Genomic DNA, 17,187 nt, shown 5'->3' with positions numbered 1-17,187 from the left:
TGTTAAATTTTTATAAATTCGTGGTACCTAAATGTAATAATTGTTAATTTGAAAATATTGACATAGTTCAACATCGTGGATCGGCCTTCTTCACATAAGTCACCCTATTCTATACCATCCTACTCACTTGCATGCAACGATAATATTTTACTACCCAACGCGCGTATACCATGTTCATTATTGAATTATGATTGTTACATTTTATTATTACATTTCTGCTTTTCTTCCACTCACCGTCAATTTGTTCTCTCTGTAATTTTTTTCTCTCCTTTTGTTTTTATCTATCAAAAATTTAATTATAAACTTCGCGCAGAGGTGTAACACGAGTTTGAGTTCAATGTAAGCATTAAAACATTATATGTTCTATATGATCATTTATGGAACCATTAGTTATGTGGCTACGCTACAAACGATTTTATATTGCTTACGTAAAATCAATACAGCGATGAGTTGAAATAATATAGTATTTTATTATAGAACAACTACAACATACACACATAGTATGTATTCTAGTGAGAATGCGAAATAAACATTGATAAATGTTTATCTGTTTGGCGTTGCAATACAGAACACGTACATTTCTTTCTCTACGGACTCGATAGTACAGTAACTCGATAATATTATTGCATTCGATTAATTCATGAGTAAAAATTGAACGTGTACTTGACGCATTTTTATGGAATTCGAATCAATTTTTTTGATAGGAATCATAGATTATAGACATTAGATCCATCACTGCATTGCGAAAATAATAGAATATTCATTAGTTTAAATTTTGTTTTTATTTCAAATGACAAAATGCTAAAAACAGTTGTATTTTTTTGATAAAATATATTGCATAATGCATATATATATATTATTACAAGAGACCATTAACTATAAACGATTCAGGCACTTACACAAAAAAAAGATACCGGGAGGAATGGGGTTAAACCTAACCACCCTGTATACGTGTCTGTATTGATTAATATACCCATGCAAAACATTTGACGTTACAATAATAGAAAATTAATAAACAACAGAATTTTAATGATTGTTATTGTCTTGTTCTTTTTTATTTTAAATTGTTCTCGTTAGCTCACAGAACAGATCAATTGAGGTTTGTTTTTGGCAAGTATTTTACCATAAAATAAAGTACATTTTTCGTATATCCTTAACTGTACTATCGTGTACCTATATTATTATGCACTACTTACTAAGTTACTAAAAACCATCTAGTAAGGATAATGTTTACCAATGAAAAATTATTTTTCTATTATTCTATTATTAATAATTATATTCTTTAATTAATTTTATTTTTTTTTTCTTAATATTAAATTTTATGTTTCATTTGTTAATAGTATAATTTAAATTGTCTTACTTTAAGCTCTCTGCTCGTATGCCCAATATTAAATAAATAAATAAAAACACAGATTTTTTTTTTGATATTAAATATATTATATCAGCCACTCGAACGTACGTGTGTTTATATTTTCCAAAACTACCCATACTTCGAAACGATTTTTGATAACTTCCTTGACTGAAAATCATTTGAAACAAAAATCGCAACTAAGGAATGAGGTGAAAAAAGAGGGGGGGTCTGATTAACACGAAAATAAATCAACTACTACCTACCAGTACATATATAGATAGGTAGGTTCAAGTTGGAAATCCAATAATATTCTATCAAGACATTTTTATTACGTGCATAACATACCTATACTATTTTATTATTACTGTTATTGTTCATGTTTGCCGTACAAACAAACATACATTATTATTATTTTAGTAATAGATTTTTACTAAGCATTACTTTGTTTCAAATTTCAATACAATATCATATTTGAAACTATATAGTTTGATACACGAACACGCTTGTATGTAAAACGTGCACATTTTCATGCTCTAAATAATAATATTGAGAAAAGTGCAATAAATTTACATTTTTAAGATTTTATCAACGAAAAACAAAAAATAAATAAATATTTTGCATATATTATTATGATGTTTTAAATTACGATGTGCATAAATAATGCAACATACATAAAATTATAATACAAAACAACAATATACTATTATATCTCGGAAGAAGAAATATTCGAAAAAAAAAATAACCTAGTCGTTCCTATAGTAACGCCGAGAAAAAAAATGAATCTAATTATTATGCATGAAAAAAAAAACAAGTGTGAATTTGAAAATGGTACCTAACTTCAAGTGCACTTAGAAATGTTTGGATTGGATCGAGCGTTTTTTTTCTATTAAAACGCCGTACGGTTTTCTATTGTCAGAAAAATGCAGTTCCGAGGGTCATTAAAACGGGATCGATTCAACACTTTTTCAAAACGTTTGCTGACCGGGCGTCCTCTTGTCGATAAAATCACAGCGATCGCAAACGTCAGACCCTTATATACACACCGAAACGTGTATTGTGACGCTGCTCGTTTAATATACTGTATATACTATAGTGAATATTACGCGTTTCGAATTCGATTTTGAATCCGACCCTGCAGTGGAGAATATGTCACATAGTCATAATATTGGCCGCAAAACGATAACGCAAGAATAGTAATTTATTTCCGGCAGTTACATTTTTCAGATTTTCTCCGTTTTATTATACTCCTGCAGGCGATCGATAAAACATTGATGGTCATACGTTCGGGACACATATGCATTTAGTTTTAATATTAGGTAGGTATATAAAGTGCTAATAGAAAATTATTATTCCGGAAGCTAACCAATTATAATATAAGTAATATTCAAATTATATATTATTATGAAATATGGTCATCATAAATATACTATAATAATAAAATTACAGTCAGCCGTGACCCGAAATTAATTAACACATTGATGAGTGTCATATTGTATTGAAATTATTTTTGTGGTCAAGAACTATCATGTTATAATATTATGGTAACTATTATCGTTTAATCGGTGATTCAATTGATTTGATGATATTTTTACAAACTATTATGTAGTGTGGCAAATCTTTATAACACACGATACACTAGCTATATTAAAATAGGAAAGTACTGTAGTCGACATCGTAATAATAATAATAAAAATAAAACCGGAACATCGAGAATTTGACATTATCATATCGATGGCATACAATTTTTTTTAGAATCTAGTTTTCTGGAGTGATATTCTACTCGCATAATAAACTCTCGTACGAAAACATTCTAAACACGTTCGGCACGTAAGCCCAACGCCACCATTACTACAAACATTCAGAACATAATTATTTCACGATATGTCAATCAAGCTGCATAAATCTATTCAAACAGCCCCCAAAAAAGTCACGCGCTTTCGGTTCTTCTCATAAAATATATTAATTTCCATTAAATTGACAACGTTATATATTTCATATAAAATTAATAACCGACAAATAATGGCAATAGCGTTGTAATAACAGGTACCCACTGTCAGTCAGTGTGTTGTATGTGAATAATTTTGTTATTGGAACTAATAAACATTTAATATTACCGACAGCTAATAGCGAGAAAACGACTAAATCGATAATATTATATAGTGTGGTATTATTACGTCGGGCTTATACTTAGGTTGTGACTTTTTTTTTTTTTTACTGCACCTAACGCCAATTGCCTGCAAGTGTTGTTCGATATCCAATTTACGATGCGGTGTGGTGTATAATAAATTACGTATATATTTTTTCTGCCGTTAATTCGAAATGCACAATCACGCCATGTGGCATGTATATTGTATATGTTATATATGTCACGCGATCCGGGTCCTGCTGTAATTCAATAATAATGTTTATTTGTACAATGTGCGTTATTATATTTGTTTTTCAGTTCACCGGATTCGGATGACACGTACTTCGGAGACGACTCCGAAGAGGGGCGCGACGATCAATACCTGGTTTCGGACAGGTGTGAGAGCAAATTCTATGGTTCCGTGCATGGGGGATCGACTGCTGGATCGACGGCCGCACCAGGAGGATTCAGCGCGGCCAGCGCCAACATCACTAGATCCATTAAGGTAATACTATTTTCATAGGATCTGAAATGTATTGTTATAATATTACGTAATATGAGGCTTCGATGAGACATTGTTACAAACCGCAACATCCTCTTATGGCACATGATATTATATTTTAATCAATCGATAAACTTTAAGGCACAATCACATAAATGCGCGTTAAAAAACAAGATTTATTTTATATCCCAATCGCTGATCGACCGTTCGATTAATATGGTTAAATATTTTTGCAATGTTTGGTTGTATGTAATGGATATTAGGTACGTCGGGTTTATAATATTCAGAAAAAGTTGTTCGGATATGACCAAACAAAATGTTGCACAATAACAGATTTAAATATTATACTATCATATGGATGTGTAGAAATTTACCATCACACCCTCTAATGCTTAAATTCGACGTTATTAATTGGGTTTAAACTTTTATTATCATTAATTCTATTAATTTAAAATCTTTACATTTACGAACCCATAAATTTATATTAAAACTTTTTGAACACACCTGCAGGAGCATTGTGGCAGTAATAAATTATTAAACACTAAACAGTCTAACGTCAAAACAGTCACGATAACATAATATTATTCGTCGTAGTGGATATAATAATGTAATATTTATAGCTACAGTGTTTTTCATGGCAATTTTATTTTATAAAAATCACGACCCGGTAATATTGTTGACACGTGTATGTTCTTCGACCATATTTCACTGTAACAATAAATCGCTTATGTTATCGATACACCGCAACGTAACCATTGACACAAGACTACCGGGAATGTATCACAACCTTATGAATTATGATATTTTATAATACGAAAAAACAACGGTGTTGCGTCATTGAATCGTGGTCAAAGCATATTATTACAATAGTAATAACAGTTATAGAGATTGTTGAACGAAATAATAATTAATGGAAAATAATAATAACGCATAGTGGTCTTTTTCGATAAAAATATGCCGGATAATATGATGTTGCAGGTGTGGTCATTTTTTAGTAGATATAATACGAGTTTGTATAAAAATATCACACTCGATACGAAAAAACATAAATTTTTCTCATTATTTTACTGGAGAATGTATCATTGATCCGATAATATGGTTTAAAAATATGGTATTCGCAAAGATATACTTTATGGGTTGACTTAAATTTTCTAGTATCAATAAATATTTAATATGGCAGTCTACTGCAGTCTGTCATTGATCTGTCGGTAGACATAAGTTTCACTTAAAGAAGGGGAACAATTGTAAATTTTACCTAATAGATTAGATAAATAGCGAATAGTGTGTATTAATGATAATGCCCATTTTCAGTTAATATTTGCATAGTCATTTTAACTTGATGCCACGGGCATTATCGTACGTGTACTACTGTAAATGCATGTGGCAAAAAAAAAACTTTTACTGTAGTATAATTGAAAATAATAATGACGGATAATATTATGCAAATTATAAAATCTATTTATCATTAACACAATTGAATAATTTTTCCTATAGGTCTCCAAAGTGTTTTTTTTTTTATGTATATATATAATTTGTATATATTAATTATTATGTATGCAATTAATACACGATTTACCTAATATACATGCATAATAATAGTAAATAAAATAAAATATTGTATGTTATGAATGGGGAAAAAAAATATTTAATGTTACTGTGACTATAAAACTATGAAAATATTTTTAACCTACCTATGTTGCTATAAAATTTTGTTTCACAACTTTTACTTATACATATTAGATGCCACTTCATATACTTCAATGTTTTTTATAGTAACTATGATAAGGGTGTTATTTACTACGAATTTTTTACCACCCGTATAAACAACTATGAGCTCAATTTATTTACAAACACCCGTAGCTGTAGTCTGTAACATGTAGCATGGTTCTTCAAACATTATACTCATTATCTTCTCCCCTCCCACACACATGCTCTATTTTCTATAGTTATTTATAATACATTTATTCAAATTTTTGTTTAAAAATTTTTTTATTAAATTTAATTACTCAGGAGTATTATGTGGTAATTCAATTTTTTTTTCAAAAGAGTGCCTCTTTTAAATTGTAAATTATTTTTTGAGTAAAATTCATATGACTTCATTTTGAAAATTCCGATATATCTAAATTTAAATTCAAACATGTAGTAGTTCTGAGTAATTAAACATGAAACTTGATATACTTGAACGAATTCATATTTAAAGCACCCAATTAGGGAGGGGTAGGTGGAGGTGAGTATGTTCGGTGAATTACTCTGTACAATATATATTATGATAACGACGGCTTTCTTTTCCGTTGCGAATGTTATTATTTGTCTCTATTTTCGGTGTTTGCCATTTCAAAAACAGGCTGCCACGTACCTGTGCCCAGCCATATTCCCGTGGGTAGATATGGGACCGGCCACCGAGGAGAGCGGAATGGTGGTGCTAAAACTGGTCGGCGTGTTTTACGTGCTCATCATCGTATTCGACGTGCTGCTGGTATTCGTGTCTTCCGAATCGTCAACTTTCGTCTACGTCCTATTGTACACCTTGCTGATAGCCGTGATCATCGTGCTGGGAGCCATATCCCGTAAGCCACAGAACAAGTGAGTGCCATCGGCAAATTTATAATATTGTTATTAGGTATATTAATATTTAACCGTATGCATCAATATTATTAAACTATTATCAAATTATCGTTACAGTCGCGCGCAATTCGGCGGGTAATAGGCTGCGACTAAAAAACTCAAGTAGAAAGTTGTAATCCGTTTTTTCTCAAAATCGTTTCATGAGATTCGTTTCGGAAAACGTTATTATACTCGTAGTTTGAAAACGATATAGTTTCTACTTTTTAAATTCGAATTTAATTTTTCTCTTTTTGGTATAAAATCTAAATGTATATTATAATCAAACAGATCTATAATATAATTTTATAAAAAAAAAAAAGTTACAATAATATGTGTTTAATTTTTTTTTCAAAAATGTACCTCAATATAAATAAAGATTACATACATGCTGATAATATTCAGTTATTTAATTTTTTCCAAAATTGAAACATATCATTTTGGACATATATTTTATTATGTCAGTATCTAAATATAGAGTTTATTAGATAGTATTAGCTATGTCTAATATGATGTATTGTATGTTTTAAATTATATCATGATTTTTAATAAGAGCTCAAAGTAAGAGCTGTATAAAAATTCTATATCTAAAGATTTGGTATGAAAACGTATTTAAGAATAATCTTTATGATTGTATTAATTAATTGAATATTAAATGACTTCTTTTAAACGTGTAATTTTAAAGTTTTATTTATTTGTCTGAAATCTACTTCCAACTAAATATATAATACAGTATATTCCACCTGTTTATGTAAAAAGCACATTCTTACAATGTCTTATAAATGTAAGAAAAGTTACTCAACTGTCCAAAAATGTGAATATTTAATAGTATATAATATTATGATGATAAATAAAAATGATGCTCTTTATTAGACAGTATCATAATTCATACTATACAGTCACAGTGGTAATATTTTGTGTATATAAACTCAATTATAAATTTATAAATTTATAATAATCTAAATTATTCACGAATCTAATTAATTTTAACATATCAAATTGCTGTATCATTTTGAATTAAAATATATTTAATTTCTAGCACAACAAGCACATTTATTAGTCGTACATTTGATTTTACAATTATTACTTATTTGAAATATCATCTGTGGTCCAGATTGTGATAACACGGAGACCTCACCGCATCTTGAAAAGTTCTATTATTTTGTACTTAATAAACATTTTAATATGTGTAATATTAATATGGTCGTGATAAAATGGTGAACTATAGGTTATAGTACGTATAATCAAACCTAGATTATATCTCATCAAATATTCAAATAGTATAAAATTGTGAAAAATAAAAACTAAAACATAAACCTTATTATATAATATCACTTAAAATAGTTCAAACAATTTACATATTTTATAGACATTTTTTTTTAAAATGACAACAATATTTTTATAATATTCGGTAGTATTTTAGTTATCGACTAACAGTTATTTCTTAAATTATTAGCATCGCAAAAAGCATATGCATATTATATGTCATAATATATTATATAATAAACGCTATAAAATTAAAATTAAATTATTATTTCGATATGTCTGTCTTTAATTTGTTACGAAACTTTGAAACATGAGAATAATTTGATTTGATTAATTAATTTTAAGAAAGTTGTTCCTAGAAATGTATTTTAAATTAAAATTATGCATCATTATTTTAGCCAAGAATCCCTCAAAGAACTCAGTGTGTTACTCCTTACAAATGCAATTTTATAATGGTTTCGAAACCCTTTCTAAAATATTAGCATGTCACGTGTGTAAATATTTCAAATCTACACGCCTTCTGTCACACTTTTTGGTGTCGATAATGTATATTAGTAATTATATTTAACACGCGTTCGTACATGGGATCATGGGAATTATAACGTTCGGATACATATTATAATTGGATATTTGTATGGGCGTTTTACGAAATGTCTTGATTAAAATATTATAAATAATTGTTACAAACTATACAAATATTGGTATAAAATAATATTGATTGTATATATAACATACTTTCTACATTTTGTTATGTTCATTATGATAGTTGAAAATTATAATATAGCATTGCACGTTCCGTTTATAAAAAAAAAAGAGGAAAATAATTTTCCAGAGGCTATTTAATAATAATTTATGTCAGATCAAGATGTTCTCTTAAAGTTTAGCTTCAACTCAATCACGGTTTCTAAGTAAATGTGCGGTTCTTCAAAGAATAAATGCAAGTTTCTTATATAAAGTTACATTAATAACGTTTCTACAATATTGTTTGGTTTGACCTTAATAATAAATTGAATTCGATTCACCTCTATACGAAATGGAAATATATTTTGATTCTTTTCACTCTTCAACGAGGGTTTGGGGTTAACACGACTTTCGATCGTCATATCTGTTGACATCTAAATAGTTTCGTGTAAACTAATACTATACTTAAAATACTGGTCAAGGTGTACCTATAATTTAAAAATACAAAATACAAATTATTTTACTTAATATACTTAACTTGGTGGTATATAATTAATACCAAATACGAGGATAATAATACGATACAATTATAAAATAATTACAATAATACTTCCCGTTATAATTCAAATTTTAAATTAAGCAATGTTCAAGAATTTTGACTCGGGAAATAATTATTTATGGACAAAAAACTAAGAACAAATGTTAAATGTATATAAATAGTTCAAAAATAGTAAACACTAAATATGTTTAGAAAATTATATAACATAATACTATAGTAAATACTAGCATACGTCATATTTGGCGACAAATTTAAATATTTCTACTGTTATTCGTTTTTGAGTTACAGTATAAAAATATAATCGATTTAATTGAATATTGTATACTGTATATTATACGTTAATATTATATTTACGTAAAAATTCCCCTTTTCCTTTTTTTTTTTTGTTTTTTTTTTTGGTTATTTTTATGGGGAATTTTATTTTTGACCTGCTATAGTACTAATAATATTCCAATGTTCCATCTTAAACCTACTTCAAAATTGAAAATGCTTGTTTTACCATCCCAAAAGATGTTGACAAACACAAGGAAAAACATATATTATTGTGAAATTAATACTTTCATCATCTCTTTCAGAATCCAAAATATCCCAAAACAAGGAAAAAATTGTCTCTAAATAATTGGCTTATAGATTAAAATGAGTTGTGATACTATGTAACTCAATATTATCCTTGTGTAAGATCTTGGTGTGTTATTATAATTAATGTATTTACAGTTACTGTGTCTTTATATTTTCATGTTGTGTAAATTATAAATTATTATTTTTGTGTTTAAAAATAATATTTTATACCAACATATGTACCCTATTATGGAAAATACAAAATATCTAGCCATCGGCATTATTTACTACGGAACCGTTGCAGTTCATTCGAATTAAAGCCGTCACAAACTCAATACAAATTACTCACGTTCAGACGATTTATTTATTTATTTTTCTGTCACGTATTTCACTTTAATATCACAAGTAAAAATTTTGTTGTCGAAAATGGAGATTACAATGTGGCTATAAAAATTTAATGTTCGCGTAGGGAATGGGAAACATATATATAAAAAAAAATTCGAAAAGTAAGCCAAATAGTTAACCATGCTTTATTTATTAGTTTCGAGGGACGATTTTATACAAATTTTAATTAAAACCCACATGACCCAATTACTTGTTTTGTAAACATAAAATATCTATTAATTAATAATGTATAATATATATGAAACGTATTTATAAATAAAATCGTGTATAAAATATTTTGATCTAAAATTCAAGTTCATTGTATTCTAAATGTATTAACTGTCATACAAGTTATTAAATTATTATAACAATTCGCAATTAAAACTTATATTATTTAACTAAAAAAAAATCACTAGTAAAATTATCATAAAAAACGGGAGTGTCCAATGTTTTGGAAAAACTTGATGTCTAATAATAACGGACATCATTGTGATATAATATTAAACTTCATGTTTCGACAATATATTTTTTTTTTATTTGATTATCACCCGCTACGAAGAAGGTTGTAAAAATGTCAGGCCAGAAAAATATAATATTATAGAATTCCACCTTTTTTGTCTACACAGCATCATTAAATGAACTTTGAGTAGATATTATATTTCGTATGTATTTTTATTATATTCGGACTTGTCTTGTTACTGTTGAAATTAAAAATACTTTGTTATTGATATTATTTTATTCTAATCATAAAAATATTGTATACAAAATACATTTATAAATTTATATCAGTCGTGCCTGGTTTAGTACAAACACTTATCATTCATAATATAATAATAATGATACACTATTCATATTTTTTTTATAGAAATATGTATTGCCATCAGATATGTATATGTATTTGAGTAATATATATTAAAAAAAACGTATCTAAAAACATACATAATAAACTACATGAATCATCAAAATTTCTTTAAAAAAAATTATTTATTGCCGTATGAAATCTCAAGTCACTTATTAAAGATAATTTAATTTTTTTCTGGTTTATCGGTGATGAATATGCGTATCAATATATTCTGTATTATATTATGTAACAGTATAAAAAAGCTATAGAGTACGTTTGTAATGATATTTATTTGCAAGTATCGCATCGTGCTTAATTGTCCACGTCTGGAGTATGCTTAAAAACACAAACCCCATAATAGTAATTATAATATTCTCATAGTAACCCTTGAAAATGTTTTTTTTTTTTTAAATGTCAAATATTTTATGACTAATAAATTCATTTATTTCTTATTTTTTAACGAATCGTCATAATTTATTATACTAGCCCAGTTTGTTGACATGCCACAAAAAAGCTAAGTTATTATAATATTGTTATATATTTGAATTTTTCTATAAAGTATTAAAAATTGTGTTATAATAGCGGTGACTTATGAATAAACAATAATGGTTAAAATAATATTAACATTATTGATTTTAGTTTTATTCAACTAATGGCCTTTAAAATATCTTATGGCGTATAATACTGTATTGTAAAATTAAGTACCAATTTATAATAATTAATATAATTTTACGATTTATCGTCTAGTTTTCAATTAAAGTTTTTTGAAATGCATGGAATATAACCATAAAAAGGGTTTAAAAAAACAACCCTGTTATTAAACAAATACAAAACATATTATATTTGTATCGTTTGTATACATTTGAAATCATTTATACTTTTTTATTCTAATTTTACAGACAAATACTCGTCTTCAAAACACCATGGGTTCCATTCGTACCGTCATTCTCAATTGCCGTCAATTTGTACTTGATATTTCAGCTGAGCTCAATGACTTTACTTCGAATAATCGTCTGGGTTTCAATTGGTATGTATAACATATACTATAACATTGTTTGTATCAGAATATATTAATTTAGTTTGTGGTATAGAACATTCGAATAACATGTTTTAAATTTAAAGTAAAATATTAATTTCATTGAATCCAACTGAATTTAATTACTTAACCTAACCTAGCTATAAATGATATTGCTAATTATTTTTTGTTTAACTTTAAAACTACTTTGCAAATTTCAAATTTTAGTTGAAACAGATATAATTTATTTTTGAATAAATAATAATAAAGTTTATAAAACTTTATTATTTATTCTGAAAAAATGAATTCGTATGTTTTTACGTTTTTAATGTTTATACAATAATATATTCTTTTATTATTTATTCAACAAATGTTTATTTCAGTGAATTTAATTAATTGATTTGTTATTTTTAAATTTGTAGCTACGTAGAACAAGTAATTTATTAATATCAATTTTTTTTTAACCGTTTTAAGAAATGGTAGGTATGTCAATTCAATACAATTAAAAATATAAGTACTATAAATCACATTTATATATATTTGTAAATGTTCGTAGTTTTGTCATACTAATAAACTAATAGCATACAAAAATTTGAACTTTTAGTCATTTATTTCTGTACATTTGTATTATGATTTGTTATTAGCCACAAAATTTTTTAGAAATATTATACTTAATCATCATTCAATGATGGAAAACGTACAACTGTAAAAGCTGTATATTTATAATCTTTTAAAATGGTTTGTTTATTATAATATGGATTTTTTTGTTATCATCAGCTTTTAAATACATTTTAGTCAAAGGAAAATATGTATAAAGTATACAAAAAAGCCGATATTTCGTTTTGTAGTTTCCAACAATAGGAAAAATTACTTTAAAATAAATTGTATGTATTCATAAAACTGAACACCGGTGGGGTCGAGAATTTTACATGGATAGCTTGGAAAATCACACTGCCGCATCCATGTAGCATTTTAAAATTATATTTCGTCTGTAGGTTATCAACAAATGGTTTAAGTTGTATCTCCAATAATAATTAAAATGTATAAATGTTCCTTTATCGTCTTAACAGATTGAGAACAACCATTTACATAAATGAGATTTAAGTGTACGCTTTGATTACGGCCATCTTTGAATATTAACAAACACTTATGAAAAGCAAATTTATAGTCATAACAACTTATTGCTATTTGTTTTTCACACTTAAAATGTTATCAACTTCCATTATTAATAAATATATTTTAATTTTAAAAGTTTAAAATTAGGTCGTTATAAAGGAAGGGTAAATTTAATTTTCAGCTTTATTGAATATTATAGCGTTTAGTGAAATATATATAAAACCATATAAAGTATCCAACAAGTTGTAGAATTGGAGCATCCTAATTAGAAAACTTAAATAGTTCCAAATTATTTATATTGATAAACATTTTTTGTGGATATTACTCGGACTGTTGCGTGTTGAACCTAGAACCAAAAAATTGCGGACGAAATTCAATTTTCGGTAATACCTGTAATTCAACCAATATTTTTTTTTTTTTTTTTTGGACACATCGTTTCATACGTGTATAGTTTATTAATTATACAACTAAAACAAATTCAACATAGGAAAATTAATAATCACGAACTTCATTTCAACAAACAATGGATTAATTTATAGGAAGTAGAATAATTAAATATAAATAATCGTAAATAAATCATATCCTGTGCAGTAAAAATTAATTTCTAATTAATTAGTAAATGATCACGAATCACGACGGTGATTAAATTAATAATTATACTCAATTTCAGAATTTTACAATAACTTATATGAATGGAAATTCGATCATATAAAAAAGTGATTACAGTACCCATAAATACATTGACCCCTGATACACAATTATATAACATGCACAAACATTTAAGTTGCATTATACAAACGACAAAGTATGATAATATATAATATTATAATTCTGTGTAATGTTTACAGGTCTATTTGTTTACTTCTATTACGGTATAAAGCATAGCACGTTGGAACCACGGGTGGACGAGGATGAGAGAATTGAACTGAAAATGAAATCGCAAACGACGACATTGACAAAACCACAAAATAATCGACCGCAAGCCGCGGCTTCGGCGAAGACTTCCGCTAACACCACCTCCACTTCTACCACTACTTCCGCCAGCGTCAGTTCTACTGCGGCTTGTTCCACTGCAGCAGTGGTCGACGAGAAGACCGAACCGAAAAGGCCTACTAACTTAGAACCGCTACCCGCCAACAAGGACAGTAATTTGTTTGTGTCACCGTCCGCATTCCCGAAGTGGGAAGACTAGATTGACTGACCAAAAAATTCAAAATTCAAAAAAAAAAAAATTAAATTAAAAATAATAAACGTTTTGTCGACTCGACACCGAGACTTCAATAACGTTGTGTGTAAATAGGGATGTAAAAAAAAAATAACAATAATAATAACTACTTATAAACTTATAATTATATTATTACGGTTACAAAATCAATTCTTTGGGCTACCAAAATGACTATAATACACTATACTATTATGTTATTTATAACACGTTTAATACGCGTGATGTTTTTAATATATTCTATTACCTAGCTACTATTATCGATATTATATAATATATTTTAACTGTGAAACATAAAAAAATGTCCTGTATTAACGGACGAATTGGATCGAAAAAGTTTTGAACTATTTGAGCTATTCTCATCACATCGTCGGGGCTCGTATATTGGTATGCATTCAAAAGTATGATTCAGTACGCCGTTAATTTATTTTTGAACTCGCGTCCAATCATGTCTCTCGTGGCGATTAACATTAACTTAACTCCATTATATACTAATTCCTTTATAATTACGCACACCGTCATAGCGTATGTAAAAGCTATTACCTGCCCACCCACCCCTTCAATTGTCGTTCTTCAGTTTTTTTTCTTGTTTCGTCTCAAACGTATAACTAAAATTATAATAATTCAATATTCGTTGCCTTTGCGAGTCTGCGTATTAGTGATATTCTTAGTCGAAATTCGCTACGACAAATGATAGTAAATTATGTTGGCAATTATTATGAGCACAAGTTAAAATGGTTTCTCTCGTTTTTACGGTTAAATTGAGCCACATGGTTCGAAAAGTTTACAAAATGCATTCGTGACACGAATATTACTACACACACCGATGATCTCTCTATTCTTTATCGATTTTAATTCGTTTACTATGTTCATTATTGTTCAAAACTCACATATTATAATAAGATTACCAGTTGACTATAATATAGTATTATATTATACAAAATATTTCGTTGTAACTCGCGATAACAGTAAAAACATTTGTTTATTTCAATTTTCAAATTATAAAAAAAAAAAAAAAAAAGTAACTGTAGTAACTAACTACTCGTATATCTGCAGATCGCTCGACATTACGCGGATATCGTTCTGTAGCTAAACGTATACGATATCGTTACGCTGTCCCTTGGATTAAAATATACAACTGAGGTGGACAAACTTTGCCTATATCTACCCGCCTACCTATAACTGACAAATCAATAATATATTTTCAACACGTTTAAATAAACCGTCGACAATTCAAATGTTCGACAATGGTCGTTTTCGTTTGATGAAGGATTTCTATCTATATTATATACGCACTCGAACGAGAAGCAGTAAGGCATGCCTATACGCTCAATATAATATGAGTGTGTACGTGTATGGTATTGATTAATATTAAAACGCAAAAAGCTTTTCAGTTGTCTTTTTTTAATTGTTTGACGTACTATAATTCATATTTTATATCGGGCCCTGACATCCGGTTACGTTATTTCGTCCCTATTATATTCAGTTATAATATTTTATTGGAAGGCTGCCGATTTCGTCGAAAAAATCCTCCTCTTGGTCCACATCGTATCCACAACGGTATTGCAGGTGAACTTATGTAATCCCGAAATCGTTTTCAAATAGCCAATGGTTTCTCCCGTAGGTTGGACATAATATTATATTAAATTAACATATTACATTATGGTTTATATAAAAATATATATATATATATATATAATATATACATTTTTATTATATATGTTAACAAAACAATATTTGTTTGTTTTATTGTTGTGGCAAGACTGGTTTTATCGAATTGTAACGTAAAATAATTTGAAATGTTTTAAATTTGTTAAATAATTATTATGTTAGTATTTGATTGGATATAATTATAGAAGTCCTTTTTTTCAATGGTCGTCAGCAATAGAAAAATAGACGGAGAATAAGAGATTATCATTTCGTGTCTACACGATGAGAAATTGTATAATATTATAAAATTATAAGCGGGGATATAAGTGGGATATGTTATAAGCAGGAAATCCACGTAAATTAGTCGAAAGGTCGACAACAAAGACCACACCCCATCGCAAGTGGTTTGGGCTATAAAGTCACTGTTGGAATAATTTCTCTTCGTTGTCTGTTGGCGACCAAATTATATTATACTCCTAACTTAGATATTAAATAAATATATTAATTATAGTGGTTTTTCCTATTAGTACGTGAACAGGTAATATGTATATTTTGAAACTTACATTACATTATAAACTTACTATTTACTTCATAAATTCTTAGTAATATATTATAGAGCGTGTTTAAGTATTACTCATAGTCCCTAGAATGTTAGTATATTATATGATACGCTTTCAAAATTGACGTTGTTGCGCAAAAGGTTCAAATCTTCATCTACAATTATTATTATTATGAAACACAACATTGTATATGCTGTATATTATAATAATTATCTATAAAATTGAAATATTATATTATTGTAACGGAAATCATTGCATTTTTTTCTTAAATTGTTTTACGTGCCTTAATTACACAACAAAATAATATTAAAATATTAGAACATATGCGTACGATAATGTTTATTAAGAAAAATATTTATTTGTAATTTTTCGGAAATTATTATTCTTAAATTTTTTTTTTACCTTTTTTTTACTAAATTGGAAAACTGCACAGCAAGTACAATATTGTAAACGAAACAAGTATAAAATTCAGGATTTCCAATACGATTAATCTCACAGTGCCATTAATCTGATGCCAATTTTAAGATTATACGTACATTTAGTTCGGTTACCATTATTATAAATATAATTATCATTATCATTATCATTATTATAATTATTATTATTACTATTATTATTACTTTTATTATAATTATATTTGTTATATATTTTTTTTTTATTGTTTGTTTAATATTTGTTACTTTTATATCATAATGTATTATTGTTATAATTACTATTTATCATTTACTTCTAAGTATACAAAATTAAAAATAATCT

The 17,187-nt window shown here is 27.5% G+C and overlaps 1 protein-coding gene across 2 annotated transcripts in view; it reads left to right on the top strand.

Moving 5' to 3' along the window:
* Window positions 1–16,701, top strand: part of LOC113553741 (cationic amino acid transporter 2) — an 88,228-nt gene extending 71,527 nt beyond the window's left edge. Inside the window, exons 11-14 of one of the 2 annotated variants that reach the window (XM_026957240.1) lie at window positions 3,795–3,981; window positions 6,323–6,561; window positions 11,768–11,895; window positions 13,848–16,701. In XM_026957240.1, coding sequence (XP_026813041.1) covers window positions 3,795–3,981; window positions 6,323–6,561; window positions 11,768–11,895; window positions 13,848–14,191 — 898 coding nt within the window. In that variant the 3' untranslated portion in view covers window positions 14,192–16,701. The remainder of the gene's footprint in view (window positions 1–3,794; window positions 3,982–6,322; window positions 6,562–11,767; window positions 11,896–13,847) is intronic. The other variant, XM_026957239.1, reaches the window with a different exon arrangement.
* Window positions 16,702–17,187: the final 486 nt, after the last annotated feature.

This window comes from Rhopalosiphum maidis, chromosome 2 (assembly GCF_003676215.2).
Source record: "Rhopalosiphum maidis isolate BTI-1 chromosome 2, ASM367621v3, whole genome shotgun sequence".
NCBI classification, from domain to species: Eukaryota; Metazoa; Arthropoda; class Insecta; order Hemiptera; family Aphididae; genus Rhopalosiphum; species Rhopalosiphum maidis.
This window is presented reverse-complemented; position numbering and strand designations above follow the sequence as displayed.